We start from the raw sequence: 18,379 nt of genomic DNA on the forward strand, positions 1-18,379 counted from the left end.
GTAATTTAACTTAGAGTAGCATGCAGTAATACATTTACAGTATCATTTGTATTCCACTTGACATCAAGTGATTAACCAGAATTGCAGTTTACTTAACCACAGTTAACAAGCAAAATACATTTGATAAAACCCACCTTAAAATAGTACACTAATGTCAAAAATAGTAAATACTTGAAATATTGAATCTCATGCATGAAATTATAAACATTTGTTTAACAGGTTCTTCTGTCCACAACGGTATGTTATGTCTCATTGACTTATTCAAGTCTGTGTTGAACATTTGTTCTTGTTAGTAACACTTTACATGAAGGAATACTTACCTAAAAGTATTTTAAAGGTAGTGTAAGTAGTTTATACTATATCATCTATATAAACAAATAATTAACCATTAATAAACAACTTGTATACCCCTTTCTTTGAATAATTTTATGTATGTAAAATCAAAGATGCTGAGAAGGAAAGAGATGACAAGTACAAGAAATCCACTGATGTTTCGGACAAAGGCAAAGGTAAGACAAATGATATCTCGATTATAAACACATTGGACACATGTTATATACTGTACTTGAAAAAGATAATGTATATAGACGACTTAGAAAAATAATGTATCATGAAAAGGATAACACATTGGCACAACATCCTACATTAATAAGAATGTACAATATGTATTCAGGTCTACTGTATAATGGTTTATGCATTTTTTACAATATTTCAAACTGATATAATAATTACTGATAGGAGCATCAAACAATGACATTGACCCAAACGGGGAAGGCGATGGAGACAGTAAGGGACGTAAGGGCCATACTGGTCCACTTATACCAGACACAGTCATTGGTAAGAAACACACTGAGACACTTTGGCTACTGCATGGTAGTCTCTAAAATCTCAGATGCATCTTAATTAATTAACAAGTCACATTGGGATTGCATTAAATGATAAAAACTGGAGAAAAAAAACGGAAAAAGTTATTTTAATTTGTCAACATTTTAACTAACCGTACAGTAATTTAACTTAGAGTAACATGCAGTAATACAGTTACAGTATCATTTGTATTCCACTTGACATCAAGTGGTTAACCAGTATGCAGTTTACTTATCCATAGTTTTAACAAGCAACATGTATTTTATAAATACATTAAAACTAAAAATAGTATATAGTTAAAATATTGAATCTCATGCATTATTTTCTAACAAGTTCTTCTGTTCACATGTGTATGTTATCTCTCTGTGACTTATTCAAGTCTGTTCGTATAGAGCAGTTTGTTCTTATTAGTAACACTTTTAACAACCCGTTTAATAACTCTGAGGGGGTGTTTTGGACCTGGTACCGGGTCCAGACAGTTTGGTTACCCCCCACTCCTTGCTTTGGCCATATTCATAGAGTATGCATTGTAGGTAAAGTCACAAAAAGCTCCAACTTTTAGTGTGTATGGAAAAGGTACACCCTAATGGTCATTGTAAAGCAGTGGTCACCAACCGGTCGATTGCGATTGACTTGTCGATCTCCAAGGCCTTTCTAGCCAATCGCCAAACATTTCTGTAAAAACCCAATGATTAAAGCCTTGTGTTACTATTTTTTTTATTAGTCTTGAGCTGTTGGTGGTAGGTGCAGTCAATTCAGAAGCCCTGCAAACTGTAGGCAAACTGTTGCAATTTCATGTGTCTGAGGGTACAAACTCTGCCTTCCCGGTGGGCCTGGATAGGAAATCAAGTACACTATGCTACCGCTGGTCAATCAGATTGCTCAGATATCCGAGTCTGCAGTAACGTAGCAGACATAAAAGAAAGCTACGACAAAATTGATACTATGAGATTTCAAAACTTTTAAAACCATGACTAGAGAGAGACTGTCAACGAATACAGCAAAGAACTGCTGTTTTTTTGAGTGAGTTCATGTTTAACACTTTGTATTCAGCACTTTGTATTCAACACTTTTATAAGCCATAAAATGCGCGTTCTTCCTATTTCCACTCAGCGCTACAACAAGCAGTGCAGCAGTAAATGAATGAGTAGGAAAGTATATCTTGCGTTGTTGTTATTGCGTTGTTGTTATTGTAACGACCCTGGGTTTATAAGCGCGGAAATCGACTGTGCCGCACGAGCATGCTTTTGCGGCACAGTCGATAGCTCGCCGGACCTCGGGCTAGAAGGTCGAGGGTCCGAGACCTGCTCCCTGCTGTTTCATTACACTGGTGTCAGAAGTGATCGGACCTCGCATCCACGACAGTGCGTGTGCTTGGCGGGTGAGCGCGTTCCTGTAAGACGTAGAGTCGCAAGCTTGGGCGAGGACGCGCTCTTTGAAAGGAGGGAGTAGTGTAACGACCCTAGGTTTATAAACGCGGAAATCGACTGCTGCACGAGCATGATTTTGCAGCACAGTCGGTAGCGTGCCGGACCTCGGGCTAGAAGCGAGACCTGCTCCCTGATGTTTCATTACATTATTATTAGCGGCTTGGGTCTTTTTTAATTTAATGAATATTTCACTTTCTCTGTTCATATGAGTAACAACATGAATTTGTGTATGAGGCAGAAATAATACGGTGCGACTCCAGTTTCGCCATCAGCTGGAAGACGGTGTCCCTTTTTGGTCAGTGTCAGTGGAGGAAAGGGAGATCGGAGGGTGTTGAGAGACGAACCCTACACGGAACCCAGGCTTGCGCCATCGTGCATAAATGTATTTTGTCACCCCCCACACCAAACGCAATCACGGCATGCAGGTTAAAATATCAAAACAAACTCTGAACCAATTATATTAATTTGGGGAAAGGTCGAAAAGCATGAAAAATGTATGGCAATTTAGCTAAGTAATACAGCAATGGCTCTATTAACGGTAAATCCAAGCAAAGCCAGTATGCGGTGAAAATGTATTGGGCCTATAGCTTACTGCACAAACCTCATTGCTACAGTACTGTTTTTAATTGGTTAATGTTGCATAGGCTTAAATTTTTTAAGTCATGTTAATAAAAAATCATAGCTGTAGTTCTTGGCATGCATTTTGACTCAGAAAGTGATCTTGACTCAGAAAAGGTTGGTGACCACTGTTGTAAAGAAATGCATTTCCTTCTCCGTCCACATTATCTAAAATACATCCTCCGTATGCGCTGTTGATCTCTCTCACTCGTTTACAATAGGAAAAGTGAATGGGAAAATACGTTTGAAGTTTCCTCACCCGTTTATGTCTTATTCCTGAAAGCCGTGATTGCTAGGGTCGTTTTAATATGTCAGGCTTGAAAATCCGTTCGGCCATTTTGGCACAGTGACACATTACCCAAACCGGACGCAACTGGTTTCAAGAGGCCAAGAGACATCTTGTGATCACCTACTGTCATCTTATGGACAAACTGGGAATCAGACAGGGGATATATTTACATCAATGGCTAGGTAGAGGCTTTAGCTTTCTCCTCATATGTATATCATTCCAGTAAGACAACTAATTATTCCTATAAGACGAAAAATGACATTGCACAAGCCCTGCACTTTTGAAACGGCTGTGTTCCTATTTATCCTTTTGGAACAGTAATTGGTGACATATTTTATGAAAAAACCTAGACTTTCAAATGTATTATTCTCCAACATTTGACAATTGGAATCCCACAGTTCTTACCTTCTAACAGTACTAAGCATGTAGTATACAATATTGTGTAGTTTAGAAAATGCCACCAGAGGGTGTCAAAGTTGAACAGGTTAAGGAATACTTATCTTAAGGTATTTTAAAAGGTTTATAGGTAGTTTATAAGCTGTTGTAGATAGTTTATAAATCTGTAATAAACAGTAATGATACATTGGTAGAAATTGTGCTTCTCATTTATCTGCTAGCCAAATACTGAGCTTATATGACAGCACTGGCTTTACTCACAATAATAATCAATAACATTGCAGTCATATATTAGCTCATTATTTGGCCAGTACCAAAATAACCATTGTGTTATAACTATATAACAGAATTCTAAACTTTCTATGTAAACTACTAATTAACGGTTTATAAACTACTTGTCAAGCCCTATATAAATCCTTTTAAGTATGCCTACATGTAAAGCGTTACTGGTTTATTTGTATGTCCCAGTGTATATTTTGTTCACAATAATATGTCTGTCTGTGTATTTGTTCAATTAACCTGCATATATGGCTGTTTTGTCATATATTTTTTTTGTAGATCTATCTTGTCATCGTTACCATTACAATCAAGGAATGAATGGATTGTTTCGTTTTATATTTAACCAAACAAAAAGTAATTATGAAAAGTGTCGGCAGGATTATTCTAACTTTAAGGCCAAACCACAGATCCCAATGTGAAAATGGGGACAGGAGAAACTGAGTACACTGATGAGTCTGCTAAGTGTTCAGTGCGCACAAGACAAGGCCTTCTGCTGAAAGACAGTGTGATTGGTAAGAGATCACATGTGACGTTGTGTACTGACTGCACGAAGGACATGACGTTCCTACAAATATAACTCAAGTTTGGGAAATAACTTGGAGAAGTATGATACCGACGAGATGATACTGAAATGTTCATTCAAGGGGAATGTTGAATCTAATCATACATACAGTATCTCAAAATAATCCATGTCTGTTTATTTTTGAGAATGAATGTACAGTATGCAGTCCTCTAACATCAGTAGTATCTTCAATTGAATATCTATTAAACTTTTCTATGTTCCATAAAACTAAACTTTACATATCTACAATAATACAAAAATATATCTAATCCCTGAATCCTGTAGAGGCTTGTTGTGTTGTGTGTTTGTGTATTTCTGTCATGCTTTTTGTGTTCTACTCATAAGACTTTGAAAGCGTCCTTGATTTTCAAATATTCAACAAATATTTGTGAAACAAACCATGGAAACAATATCTGCATGGAAAGACCATTCCAATAACTCTGATACCAGAATCTCCATGCCAACAGCATGGTTGAGGATCTGTTCATCGTGAAAAGACGTCAATAGACACCAACACAACATCTGGTCTTATCCAAGTTCAGATTAGAAGACAAAGTATTACTTAGAATGACCTCTCTTGAAAACAATTGGTCAAACATGTTTGTCTGTCCACAACTTTCTGCTTTATATCTTTGTGACATGTTCAAGTTTGTTCATATGTGTAGAACAGTGTTTGTTGGTAACACTTCACATTAACGAATACTTACCTAAAAGGATTTAAAAGGGGTTTATAAGTGGTTTGTAAAAACATAAACATTAAAGATATAATTTACTCTTTATAAACTACTTATAAACCCCTTCAGAAATCCCTTTAAGTACACCTTAATGTAAAGTGTTACTGGTTTGCTTGTATGTCCCAATGTATGTTTTGTTCACAATAATATGTCTGAGTGTGTTTTTGTTCTATTAATCTGTGTATGTATATATGGTTATTTTGTCATGTATTGTTCATTGTTGCTATGTCAAGTCACTGTTTCCATTACAATCATAAAGAGGATGGTATATTTTCATATTCAATCAAATGAAAAGTAATTGTGGAAAGTGCCATCAAGGTTTTTATTATTTTATGGCCAAACAACAGATCCCAATGTGAAAAGTGGGACAGGAGAAACTGAAGAGTACATTGATGCGGCTGGCATGCATTCAGTGCGCACAAGGCAAGGCCCACTGCTGAAAGACACAGTGATTGGTAAGAGGCCATGTGTGACGTCATACACGTGACGTCATGCACTGACTGAATGGAGGAGATGGCGATGGCTTTAACATGAGTGACAAATGTCATTCAAGTTTGGGAAATGACAAGGAGAAGATTTAAGAATAGCCAATAGTATGATACTTTTCTGGAATAGATTTCCATAGTCCTATGATAACATCCTCAGTATCTTCCTTGTGATGTGTTCTTCTGGGGAGATGTTCTATGAAACATCTATGTTCCATAGAACTCTTCTGACAAAATGTTACTAGATGGGGCTTAAATATATATGTATATAGCTATATATCTATGTACAGTACCAGTCAAAAGTTTGGACACACCTACTCATTTAAGAGTGTTTCTTTATTTTGACTATTTTCTACATTGTAGAACAATAGTGAAGACATCAAAACTATGAAATAACACATGGAATCATGTAGTAACCAAAGTAGCCACCCTTTGCCTTGATGACAGCTTTGCATACGCTTGGCATTCTCTCAACCAGCTTCACCTGGAATGCTTTTCCAACAGTCTTCGAGTTCCCGCATATGCTGAGCACTTGTTGGCTGCTTTTCCTTCACTCTGCAGTTCAAGTCATCCCAAACCATATCAATTGGGTTGAGGTTAGGTGATTGTGCAGGCCAGGTCATCTGATGCAGCACTCCATCACTCTCCTTCTTGGTCAAATAGCCCTTACACAGCCTGGAGGTGTGTTGGGTCATTGTCCTTTTGAAAAATAAGTGAGAGTCCCACTAAGCGCAAATAAAATGGGATGGCATATCTCTGCAGAATGCTGTGGTAGCCATGCTGGTTAAGTGTGCCTTAAATTCTAAATAAATCACAGACAGTGTCACCAGCAAAGCACCATCACACCTCCTCCATGCTTCACGGTGGGAATTACACATGCGGAGATCATCCGTTCACCTACTCTGCTTCTCACAAAGACATGGCGGTTGGAACCAAAAATCTCAAATTTGGACTCATCAGACCAAAGGACAGATTTCCCCCGGCCTAATGTCCCATTGATCGTGTTTCTTGGCCCAAGCAAGTCTCTTCTTCTTATTGGTGTTCTGTAGTAGTGGTTTGCTTTGCAGCAATTCGACCACGAAGGCCTGATTCACGTCTCCTTTGAACAGTTGATGTTGAGATGATCTTATGATCATAAGATCTAATGATCTTATCCTCTGCAGCAGAGGTAACTCTAGGTCTTCCTTTCCTGTGGTGGTCTTGATGAGAGCCAGTTTCATCATAGCGCATGATGGTTTTTGCGACTGCACTTGAAGAAACTTTTGAAGTTCTTGAACATTTTCGCATTGACTGACCTTCATGTCTTAAAGTAATGATGGACTGTCGTCTCTCTTTGCTTAGTTGAGCTGTTCTTGCCATAATATGGACTTGGTCTTTTACCAGATAGCGCTATCTTCTGTATACTACCCTTACCTTGCCACAACACAACTGATTGGCTCAAACGCATTAAGAAGGAAAGAAATTCCACCAATGAACTTTTAACAAGGCACACCTGTTAATTTAAATGAATTCCAGGTGACTACCTCATGAAGCTGGTTGAGAGAATGCCAAGAATGTGCAAAGCTGTCATCAAGGCAAAGGGTGGCTACTTAAAATATATTTTGATTTGTAATATTTGTAATAATATATTTTATTTTGGTTACTACATGATTCCATATGTGTTATTTCGTAGTTTTGATTTCTCCCCTATTATTCTACAATGTAGAAAATAGTCCAAATAAAGAAAAACCCTGGAATGAGTTGGTGTGTCCAAACTTTTAACTGGTACTGTATATATATATATATATACACAAAAGTATGTGGACACCCCTTCAAATTAGTAGATTTGGCTATTTCAACCACACCCGTTGCTTACAGGTGTATAAAATCGAGCACACAGCCATGCAATCTCCATAGACAAACATTGGCAATATAATGGCCTTACTGAACAGCTCAGTGACTTTCAACCAGGCACCGTCATGGATGTCACCTTTCCAACAAGTCAGTTCGTCAAATTCTTGCCCTGCTAGAGCTGCCCTGGTCAACTGTAAGTGCAATTATTGTGAAGTGGAAACAGCTCAACGGCGAAGTGGTAGGCCACACAAGCTCACGGAATGGGACTGCCGATTGCTGAAGCGTGTAGCAAGTAAAAATTGTCTGTCCTTGATTGCAACACTCACTACTGAGTTCCAAACTGCCTCTGGAAGCAACTTCAGCACAAAAACTGTTCATTGAGGGCTTCATAAAATGGGTTTCCATGGCTGAGCAGCCACACACAAGCCTGGAAACACGTTCTCTGGAGTGATGAATCACGCTTCACCATCTGGCAGTCCATCGGAAGAATCTAAGTTTGGCAGATGCCAGGAGAACGCTACTTGCCCCAATGCATAGTACCAACTGTAAAGGTGGTGGAGGAATAATGGTCTGAGGCTGTTTTTCATGGTTCAGGCTAGGCCCCTCATTTCCAGTGAAGGGAAATCTTAACACTACAGCATACAATGACATTCTAGACGATTCTGTGCTTCCAAATTTGTGGCAACAGTTTGGGGAAGGCCCTTTCATGTTTCAAAATTACAATGCCCCCGTGCACAAAGCGAGGTCCATACAGAAATAGTTTGTCGAGATCGGTGTGGAAGAACTTGACTGGCCTGCACAGAGCCCTGACCTCAACCCCATCAAACACGTTTGGTGATGAATTGGAAAGCCGGCTGCGAGCCATGCCTAATTGCCCAACATCAGTGCCCGACCTCACTAATGCTCTTGTTGGCTGAAGCGAAGCAAGTCCCCACAGAAATGTTTCAACATCTAGTGGAACGCCTACCTAGAAGAGTGGAGGATGTTATAGCAACAAAGGGGGGGGGCAACTCCATGATTTTGGAATGAGATGTTTGATGAGCAGGTGTCCGCATACTTTTGGTCATGTAGTGTATATACACTGAGTGTACAAAACATTAGGAACACCTGCTCTTTCCATAACATAAACTGATGAGGCGAATCCAGATGGAAAGCTAAGATCCCTTATTGATGTCACTTGTTAAATCCTCTTAAATCAGTGTAGATGAGGTGCCAAGACAGGTTAAAGAAGGAATTTTAAGCTTTGAGACAATTGAGACATGGATTGTGTATGTGCCATTCAGAGGGTGAATGGTTAAAGCAAAAGAGGGAGGGGAGTGCAACTCAATATTTAGGAAGGTGATCCTAATGTGTTGTACACTCAGTGTATATAATCCCTGATCACAGAGAGGCTTGTTGTGTTGTGTGTTTGGTTATCGCTGCCATGCTTTTTGTGTTCTATTCAAAAGACATTGAAAGCTTCCTTGATTTCCAAATATTTAACAAATCATTGTAAAACAAACCATGGAAACAGTATCTCCATGTCAAGACCATTTTAAGAACTCCAAGCCTACAGCTGATGGGTTAATTTCAGATTTAACAAAATAACATTTTGGAAATTGCTTGCAATATTTGTATTATTTTATGGCCAAATCACAGATCCCAATGGGCAAAGTGGTACAGGAGAAACTGAGGAGTACACTGATGCATCTGGCAAGCATTCAGAGCGCACAAGGCAAGGCCCACTGCTGAAGGACACAGTGATTGGTAAGAGACCACACGTGACGTCATGTACTGACTGCATGGAGGAGATGGCATTCACACGAGTATCACTCAAGTTTGGTAAATAATTGGAGAAATATGGTACTGTTGTAACAGGATCATCTGTTACACTGAGAAGATACATGTACCTTAAAGGGGAATGTTGAATCTCATCTCTTACCATACTGTATGTGCACATCTCAAAGTAACCAAAAGTATGTTCATTTTTGAGAATGGATTTATGTAGTCCTATAATAACATCAATATAATTTTCCATGCAATGTGTTCTTCTGGGTGGATGTTCTATGAAACTCTTCTATGTTCCATAGAACTCTTCTAACTAAATTGTAAACGATGGGGCTTATTTATACAGTATATGTACAGTCAAGCACCCTTGATAAAGATGAGCAAAAAATACTGTATAAAATAAAGAATACAAATACTGAGCTATATTGCATGCAAAAAAAGGACATTTTATATTTTTATTCTAAAACAATTGCTCAGAGAATGATTTTGTTGAACAAGTAATAATAGGATCTCCTGTTTTCAATACTCCAGCACCCTCCCCCCTCCCCCGGATAATGATACTGAGTCTTTATCTACGACAAAATCCACTGCTGGTGTACGTGGCCAAAGAGCTCGATTTTCATGTCATCTGACCATAGCACTGGATCCAATCCAAATGCCAATGCCATTTATCAAACTCCAGGCGGTGCTATGGTCAGATGACATGAAACTAGAGCTCCTTGGCCATGCACACCAGTGGTGGGTTTGGCATTGAAAAACAAAAGCATATGCAGAAGAGTATCTCATACTTACATTAAAATATGGTGGTCAATCTTTGATGTTATGGGGCTATTTTTCATCCACTGGTCCTGGGGCAACGGCATCATGAACTTTGCCAAGTACCAGGACATTTTAGCCAAAAACCTTGTTGCCTCTGCCAGGAGGCTGACATTTTGCTGCAAGTAGATCTTCCAGCAAGACAATAACCCCAAGTACTAATCAAAATCCTCAAAGAAATGTTTAATTGACCACAAATTAAAAAATTTGCAATGGACATATCAGTCTCCAGACTCGAACCCCATTGAAAACCTGTGGTTTGAATTGAAGAGAGCAGTCCATAAGAGGGCACAAAGGATATCAAGGATCTGGAAAGATTCTGTATGGAAGTATGGTCTAAGATCCCGCCCAACATGTTCTCCAATCTCATAAAACAATTTAGAAAAAAGTTCAGTGTCATTGTCCTCGCAAGGGGAGGGTGCTAGAGTATTGGGTAACACTTTATTTGGATAGTTTGTGTGTAGATGCTCTACATCAGGGTTCCTGAACTTGAGCCGAATTTGGCTAGTTTGTGATTTTGTGCTGAAAAAATATATATTTGTATTTTTTATTGTTGGACATAAGACTAAAAACACCAGCAAATCATCTTTATAAAGTGATTATAATTCGGGAAATCTGTTTGAAAGTATTCCCATGCATAATAGAGAGACAGGGTGCCTTCGAAAAGTATTCAGACCCCTTGACTTTTTCCACATTTTGTTACATTACAGCCTTCATCGAAAATATATTACTTTTTTTTTTACTCAAAAATTCCCCTCATTAATCTACACACGTTACCCCATAATGACAAAGCAAAAACTGTTTTTATTTCTTTTTGCAAATGGATTAAAACTATAAAACTTAAATACCTTATTTACCTGGGGTGGCAGGTAGCCTAGTGGTTAGAGTGTTGGTCTAGTAACCAAAAGATTGCAAGATCGAATCCCCTGTCGTTCTGCCCCTGAATACGGCAGTTACCTCACTGTTCCTAGGCCGTCATTTAAAATAAGAATTTGTTCTTAAATGACTTCCCTAGTTAAATAAATGTAAAAAATAAATACAATTTATATAAGTATTCAAACCCTTTGCTGTAAGACTAGAAATTGAGCTCAGGTGCATTATGTTTCCATTGATCATCTTTGAGATGTTTCCACAACTAGATTGGAGTCCACCTGTGGTAAATTGAATTTATTGGACATTATTTGGAAAGGCATACTTGTCTATATAAGGTCACAAAGTTGACAGTGCATGGCATGTCAGAGCAAAAATCAAGCCATGAGGTCAAAGGAATTGTCTGTAGAGCTTAGAAACAGGATTGTGTCGAGGCACAGATCTGGGAAAGGGTACCAAAAAAATGTCTGTACCATTGAAGGTCCCCAAGAACACAGTGGCCTCCATCAATCTTAAGTGGAAGATGTTTGGAACCACCAAGACTCTTCCTAGAGCTGGCCACCCGGCCAAACTGATCAATCGGGGCTTTGGTCAGGGAGGTGACCAACAACCCGATGGTCTGACCGAGCTTCAGAGTTCCTTTGTGGAGATGGGAGAACGTTCCAGAAGGACAACCATCTCTGCAGCACTCCACCAATCAGGCCTTTATAGTAGAGTGGCCAGACAGAAGCCACTCCTCAGTAAAAGGCACATGACAGCCCGCTTGGAGTTTGCCAAAATGCACCTAAAGACTCCGAGACCATGAGTATCAAGATTTGTCACTTCTGGAGAAAACCTGGCACCATCCCTACGGTGAAGCATTGCTGTGGCAGTATCATGCTGTGGGATGTTTTTCAGCGGCAGGGACTGGGAGACTAGTCAGGATCGAGTGAAAGATGAACGGAGCAAAGTACAGAGAAATCCTTGATGAAAACCTGCTCCAGAGCGCTCAGGATCTCAGACTAGGGAGAAGGTTCACCTTCCAACAGTACAACAATCCTAAGCACACAGCCAAGACAAAGCAGGAGCAGCTTTGGGACAAGTTTCTGAATGTCCTTGAGTGGCCCGGCCAGAGCCCGGACTTGAACCCGATCAAACATCTCTGGAGAGACCTGAAAATAGCTCTGCAGCAACACTCCCCATCCAACCCCATCCAACCCCATCCAACCTGACAGAGCTTGAGAGGATCTTCAGAGAAGAATGGGAGAAACTCCCTAAATACAGTTGTGCCAAGTTTGTAGCTTTATACCCTAGAAGACTCGAGGCTGTAATTACAGCCAAAGGTGGTACAACAAAGTACTGAGTAAAGGGTCTGAATACTTATGTAAATGTGATATTTCAGGAGTTTTTTAAATATATATTAACAAACATTTCTAAAAAAACAGTTTTTGCTTTGTCATTATGGAGTGTTGTGTGTAGATTTATGAGGACAAAAATCTATTTAATCAATTTTAGAATAAGGCTGTAACCTAACAAAATGTAAAACATGTCATGGGGTCTGAATACTTTCCAAAGGCACTGTATATGTGATCTTATACAAATGTAAGCAAGGTTTGAAAATATTATGTTTTAGTCAAATATTATATCTGTTTGGGCTTCTTGCGGTCAATTTGCAGTCTTCAAATTATTTATAATTATGTTCCTGCTGTCTTACCATCCGCTCAAGACCACAATTGCCCCATGGCTGAATCTAGTTGATGATCCCTGCTCTACAGATTATCTACAGACTATCAATAACATTTCAATTTACCCTAACCCTAGCCAAAATTTGAACCCTTAACCTCCCTAACCCTAACTCTAAGCTTAACCCTTATTCTAAACCTAACCTAACTCTAACCTTCGCAAGAAGTTGCTTATCAACAGGTAGTTTGTTGACAGTATAACCTAAATAAAGTGTGACCAAATCTGTTTCTCTGAGCAATTGTATTAGTATAAAATAATATAATGTCCCCATTTTTTGCAGCATACAATATTGATCAGTATTTGTATTATTTCTTTTAAATAGTCATTTTTGCTCATCTTTATCAAGGGTATATGTACAGTACCAATCAAAAGTTTGGACACACCTACTCATTCAAGGGTTTTTCTTTATTTTTACTATTTTCTACATTGTAGAATAATAGTGAAGACATCACAACTATGACATAACACACATGGAATCATTCAGTAACCAATAAAGTGTTGAAAAAATCGAAATATATTTTAGATTTTAGATTCTTCAAAGTAGCCAACCTTTATTTTGATGACAGCTTTGCACACTCTTGGCATTCTCTCAGTCATCTGGAATTCATTCCAATTAACAGATGTGCATTGTTAAAAGTTAATTTGTGGAATTTATTTCCTTCTTAATGCGTTTGAGCCATCAGTTGTGTTGTGAAAAGGTATGGGTGGTATACAGGAGATAGCCCTATTTGGTCAAAAATAAAGAAAAATCCTTGAATGAGTAGGTGTGTCCAGACCTTTTACTGGTACTGTATATTTATACAGTATATAAAATCCCTGATCTCATAGAGTGGCTTTTTGTGTTGTGTGTTCCTGTATCTCTGTCGTGCTTTTTGTGTTCTATTCACAATGAATGTAATGCTTTCTTCCAACCCTAACCTTACAGCTGATGGTTTCATTTCATAATTTAACAAAATGCTAAGTAATTTTGGAAATTGCTTGCAAGGTTATTATTTTACGGCCAAATCACAGATCCCAATGCTCAAAGTGGTACAGGAGAAACTGAGCAGTACACTGATGTGTCTGGCAAGCGTTCAGAGCGCACAAGGCAAGGCCCACTGCTGAAGGACACAGTGATTGGTAAGAGACCACACGTGACGTCATGTACTGACTGCATGGAGGAGATGGCATTCACATGAGTATCACTCAAGTTTGGGAAATAATTGTAGAAATATGACACTGTTGTAACAGGGTCATCTGTTACACTGACAAGAGATGATACTGAGAATATTCATGTACCTTAAAGGGGAATGTTGAATCTCATCTCTTACCATACTGAATGTGCAAATCTCAAAGTAACCAAAAGTATGATTTATGTAGTCCTATAATAACATCAATATAATTTTCTATGCAATGTGTTCTTCTGGGTGGATGTTCTATGTTCCATAGAACTATTCTAACTATTCTGTAGATGGAGCTAAAGAAATGTACTTCTAATTACTATTATCTTAAACAAATAAGATCTGATGCCATAGAAATGCTTGTTGTGTTGTGCGTTTGTGTGCATTATTGTAATGCACACAAACGTCGGAAGATGAAGTTTACATACACTTAGGCTGGAGTCATTAAAACTTGTTTTTCAACCACAAAAAATCTTGTTAACAAACTGTCGTTTTTGCAAGTTGGTTAGGACATCTACTTTGTGCATGACACAAGTTTCCAACAATTGTTTACAGACAGATTATTTCACTTATAATTCACTGTATCACAATTCTAGCGGATCAGAAGTAAACATACACTAAGTTGACTGTGCCTTTAAACAGCTCGGAAAATTACAGAAAATGATGTCATGGCTTTACAAGCATCTGAAAGGCCAATTAACATAATTTGAGTCAATTGGAGGTGTACCTGTGGATGTATTTCAAGGTCTACCTTAAAACTCAGTGCCTCTTTGCTTGACATCATGGGAAAATCCAAAGAAATCAGCCAATACCTCAGAAAAAAATTGTAGACCTGATTCATCATTGGGAGCAATTTCCAAACTCCTGAAGGTACCACATTCATGAGTACAAACAATAGTACTGCTCAGGAAGGAGACGCATTCTGTCTCCTAGAGATGAATGTACATTGGTTTCGAAACGTGCAAATTAATCCCAGAACAAAGGACCTTGTGAAGATGCTGGTTAGAAACAGGTACAAGGGTATCTATATCCACAGTAAAACGAGTCCTATATCGACATAACCTGAAAGGCTGCTCAGCAAGGAAGAAGCCACTGCTCCAAAACCACCATAAAAAAGCCAGACTACGGTTTGAACCTGCACATGGGGACAAAGATCATACTTTTTGGAGAAATGTTCTCTGGTCTGATGAAACAATAATGGCCATGAAGACCATCATTATGTTTTGAGGAAAGCACGGGGGTGGCAACATCATGTTGTGGGGGTGCGTTGCTGCAGGAGGGACTGGTGCACTTCACAAAATAGATGGCTCACGAGGAAGGAAAATTATGTGGCTATATTGAAGCAACATCTCAAGACATCAGTCAGGAAGTTAAAGCTTGGTTGCAAATGTGTCTTCCAAATGGACAATGACCCCAAGCATACTTCCAAAGTTGTGGCAAAATGGCTTAAGAACAACAAAGTCAAGGTATTGGAGTGGCCAAAACAATTCCCTGACCTCAATCCTATAGAAAATTTGTGGGCAAAACTGCAAAAGCGTATGCGAGCAAGGAGGCCTACAAACCTGACTCAGTTACACCAGCTCTGTCAGGATGAATGGGCCAAAATTCACCCAACTTAATGTGGGTAGCTTGTGGAAGGCTACCCGAAATGCTTGACCCATGTTAAAAAATGTAAAGGCCTTCCTTTCACACACTTTTTCAGTTCTGCCCACAGGTACACCTCCAAAATGGCATTAGATGTTAACATCACATCTGGTAAGTATGTCTGATCCAAATGTAATAAAACCAGTCTTAAGTCCCTAATTGTTTGCTGTTGTGTATGCCAGATCCAGGAGTTCAGTTCGTAAGCGGGTTGTCAAATGTCCATGCCCTCATTGGCCAGCCTGCAGAACTGATGTGTAAGCTGAGCAATGATAATTGTGAAGGGACCTGGTACAGAAATAGCAAGAAGGTTAGACTGAATTATCTTTGTCATTCTCACCCCCCAATATATTTTTATTTGATAATATCTTAAGATAAATTATAATATATATCTTCCCTGACAGTTGACAGCAGATGATGGACACATAATGTCCAGAGATGGTGCAAACCACAAGCTGGTCATCAACCGTTGTCAGGAGGAAGACTCTGGAAAATACCGCTTTGAGGCAGACGGGCGTAAAACTGAGGCAATGCTGAATGTGGAAGGTTAGAAAACGAAAGGCATTCATTTTGGTTATATGTACAATACAATGTCTACGCTGTCTCAACCTAATTTGAGTAGCCATTTCACAATACTCAAATTATAAAATCATTATGCACTTAAAAAAAGTTTGCCACTTTTAGTATTCAGATAAAAAAATTGAAAAAATTGCAGTTGAGTCAAATGTCAGTTACATTGCATGATCTGTGTCCTATTCAGACCCTCCCAGGTTTGACCCTGATGATCTGTCTGCGTTCTCTCAGCCGGTCATAGTCAAAGTGGGGAATAGCACCACTTTCAAACTGCCCTTTGTGGGCCGCGAGCCCATGAAGATCCAGTGGTACAGAAAAGGAGAGGAGCTCCTGGACGATAACACCACCAAGATAGAGAAGTCCTTCACCCAAAGCCGCCTGCTCCTCAGCAAGTGCCAGCGCAAAGACACTGGAGAGATCAAGATCAAGCTCAAGAACGAACATGGTACCATGGAGGCTATCTCAAGACTCATTGTCCTCGGTGAGTTGAGAAATGGAACCAATGTTTGAATTAGTTCAATTCAAGAACGATGATTGAACTGTCTCAGTTCAATCATTGTTCAGAGATATTCAGGTGTATCTGTGCTGTGGACAGTCAGTTCTCTCTCTTAAATTCCAATGCAGAGACATGACTGCAGACTGTTTTGGCTAGGGTAATGTGACCTCTCTCTCTCTCTGTCTGATCTGGTAGACAAACCCACTGCGCCCCAGGGCCCTGTGGAGGTCCTCGAAAGCACAGCCTCTTGTATTCATATCAAATGGAGAGCTCCAAAGGACGACGGTGGCTGCCCAGTAATAAACTACAACCTGGAGCGCCAGCAAGTTGGCCGCAACACTTGGAAGAAGCTGGGGGACATCCCTGGCGTGCCCGAATACAAGGATAACGACGTGGAACACGGCAGGAAGTATTGCTATCGTATCAGGGTGGTCACCGAGGAGGGCGTCAGTGAGATGATGGAGACTGATGACCTCACGGCTGGCACCTTGGGTGAGCTAGTTGTAGGTTTAGTAGGTTTATAGTGGATGTCAACAATGTCACGTAAGTGGTTATATGTTGTCATTAGAATCTACTTCAAAAGTTGTGCTTACGATAACCTTATTTGGGTATTATAACAGAACATTTTGAAAAGTGTTACCCAAACACGAAATGTTATGTAATTTCTCTGAAATATCTCAGCCTTTCCTAGCAGCCCTGCCCCACCAAAAGTGGCTAGTGCTTTTAACAACTGCATCAACCTGACATGGTCTACCCCGACCGACACTGGCGAGTCTCGCATCCTGGGCTACAACTTGGAAAAACGCAAGAAGGGGAGTAATCTTTGGAGTCCTGTCAACCCTACAGATGAGCCTATCCAAGGTCTCTTCTTTTAGTGAATTAGGGGCGTTAGTATACCACAGCTTCTTTGGTTTAATGAATTCAATTGTATTGGACTTTCTATGACTGATTCTGTTTCTCCTCACGACTAGAAAAGAAACGTGCAGTGACAGATGTTGTAGCAGGGAACGAATATGAGTTCAGAGTTTATGCTATCAATGTCTCTGGACTCAGCGAGCCCAGTTCCCCTTCAGAGTTTATTTTCGCAAAAGACCCAAAGAGTAAGTCATACATCCTTTCAAAGTGCGAGCAACATGTACAACTATAATAAAACACCATATTTTCTGAAATAATTGTTTATTTAGATGCTTGTTTATATTGTTAATTTGTTTGAAGTCAATGATGTATGGCCATTAGATTTACGACTGTGTTTGTTTTAGATCCCCCAGGGAAAGTGGAAGATCTGAAGGTGGCAGACACATCCTACACCGCCCTCTCCCTGTCCTGGAACAAACCCACAGAGGAAGTGGGGGTCCAGGATGAGGCCAAAGGGTATTTTATAGAGGTCAGGCAGGCTGAGTGCATAGACTGGACCCGCTGTAATGTCACCCCCATCATCTTGACCACCTTCACTGTGAAAAGCCTGAAGGCCATGGCCATGTACTGGATCAGGGTGATTGCTATCAATGACGGAGGAGAAGGAGTGCCTCAGGATCTGGACAACTACATCCTGGCCATGCCTCCACCTGGTGGGTGACGATGATGCGTTCATTGGGAATATGTTGTATTGTTTGTCTGTTTTAGCCTACATTGGGGATAATCACCCAATAAGCCTACGTAAGTAAGAGTTACATAAGATGAGTTTCAAATGTCCTCATTTATTTTTGTCACTGTTTTTCAGTGAGACCATGCTTCACCGATAATAAGATGAAGAGTTTCATGGTGGTGAGAGCTGGAAATTCTGTCAGGATCCTCTTAAACTTTGAGGTAAGAGGGTAAGAGGTGAAACTGGTAATTGGCATATG

General features: G+C 39.6%; 1 protein-coding gene across 1 annotated transcript in view; it reads left to right on the forward strand.

Moving 5' to 3' along the window:
- LOC112216136 (immunoglobulin-like and fibronectin type III domain-containing protein 1) overlaps window positions 1–18,379 on the forward strand; it is a 42,929-nt gene that overhangs the window by 22,424 nt on the left and 2,126 nt on the right. Inside the window, exons 14-26 of the mRNA XM_024375869.1 lie at window positions 447–509; window positions 739–837; window positions 5,520–5,627; window positions 9,129–9,236; window positions 13,677–13,784; window positions 15,652–15,776; window positions 15,871–16,012; window positions 16,227–16,520; window positions 16,731–17,027; window positions 17,217–17,396; window positions 17,507–17,635; window positions 17,795–18,103; window positions 18,256–18,341. Of these exons, the coding sequence (XP_024231637.1) occupies window positions 447–509; window positions 739–837; window positions 5,520–5,627; window positions 9,129–9,236; window positions 13,677–13,784; window positions 15,652–15,776; window positions 15,871–16,012; window positions 16,227–16,520; window positions 16,731–17,027; window positions 17,217–17,396; window positions 17,507–17,635; window positions 17,795–18,103; window positions 18,256–18,341 (2,048 nt within the window). The remainder of the gene's footprint in view (window positions 1–446; window positions 510–738; window positions 838–5,519; window positions 5,628–9,128; window positions 9,237–13,676; window positions 13,785–15,651; window positions 15,777–15,870; window positions 16,013–16,226; window positions 16,521–16,730; window positions 17,028–17,216; window positions 17,397–17,506; window positions 17,636–17,794; window positions 18,104–18,255; window positions 18,342–18,379) is intronic.

The sequence above is a fragment of the Oncorhynchus tshawytscha genome, linkage group LG16 (assembly GCF_018296145.1).
Source record: "Oncorhynchus tshawytscha isolate Ot180627B linkage group LG16, Otsh_v2.0, whole genome shotgun sequence".
Classification (NCBI taxonomy): Eukaryota; Metazoa; Chordata; class Actinopteri; order Salmoniformes; family Salmonidae; genus Oncorhynchus; species Oncorhynchus tshawytscha.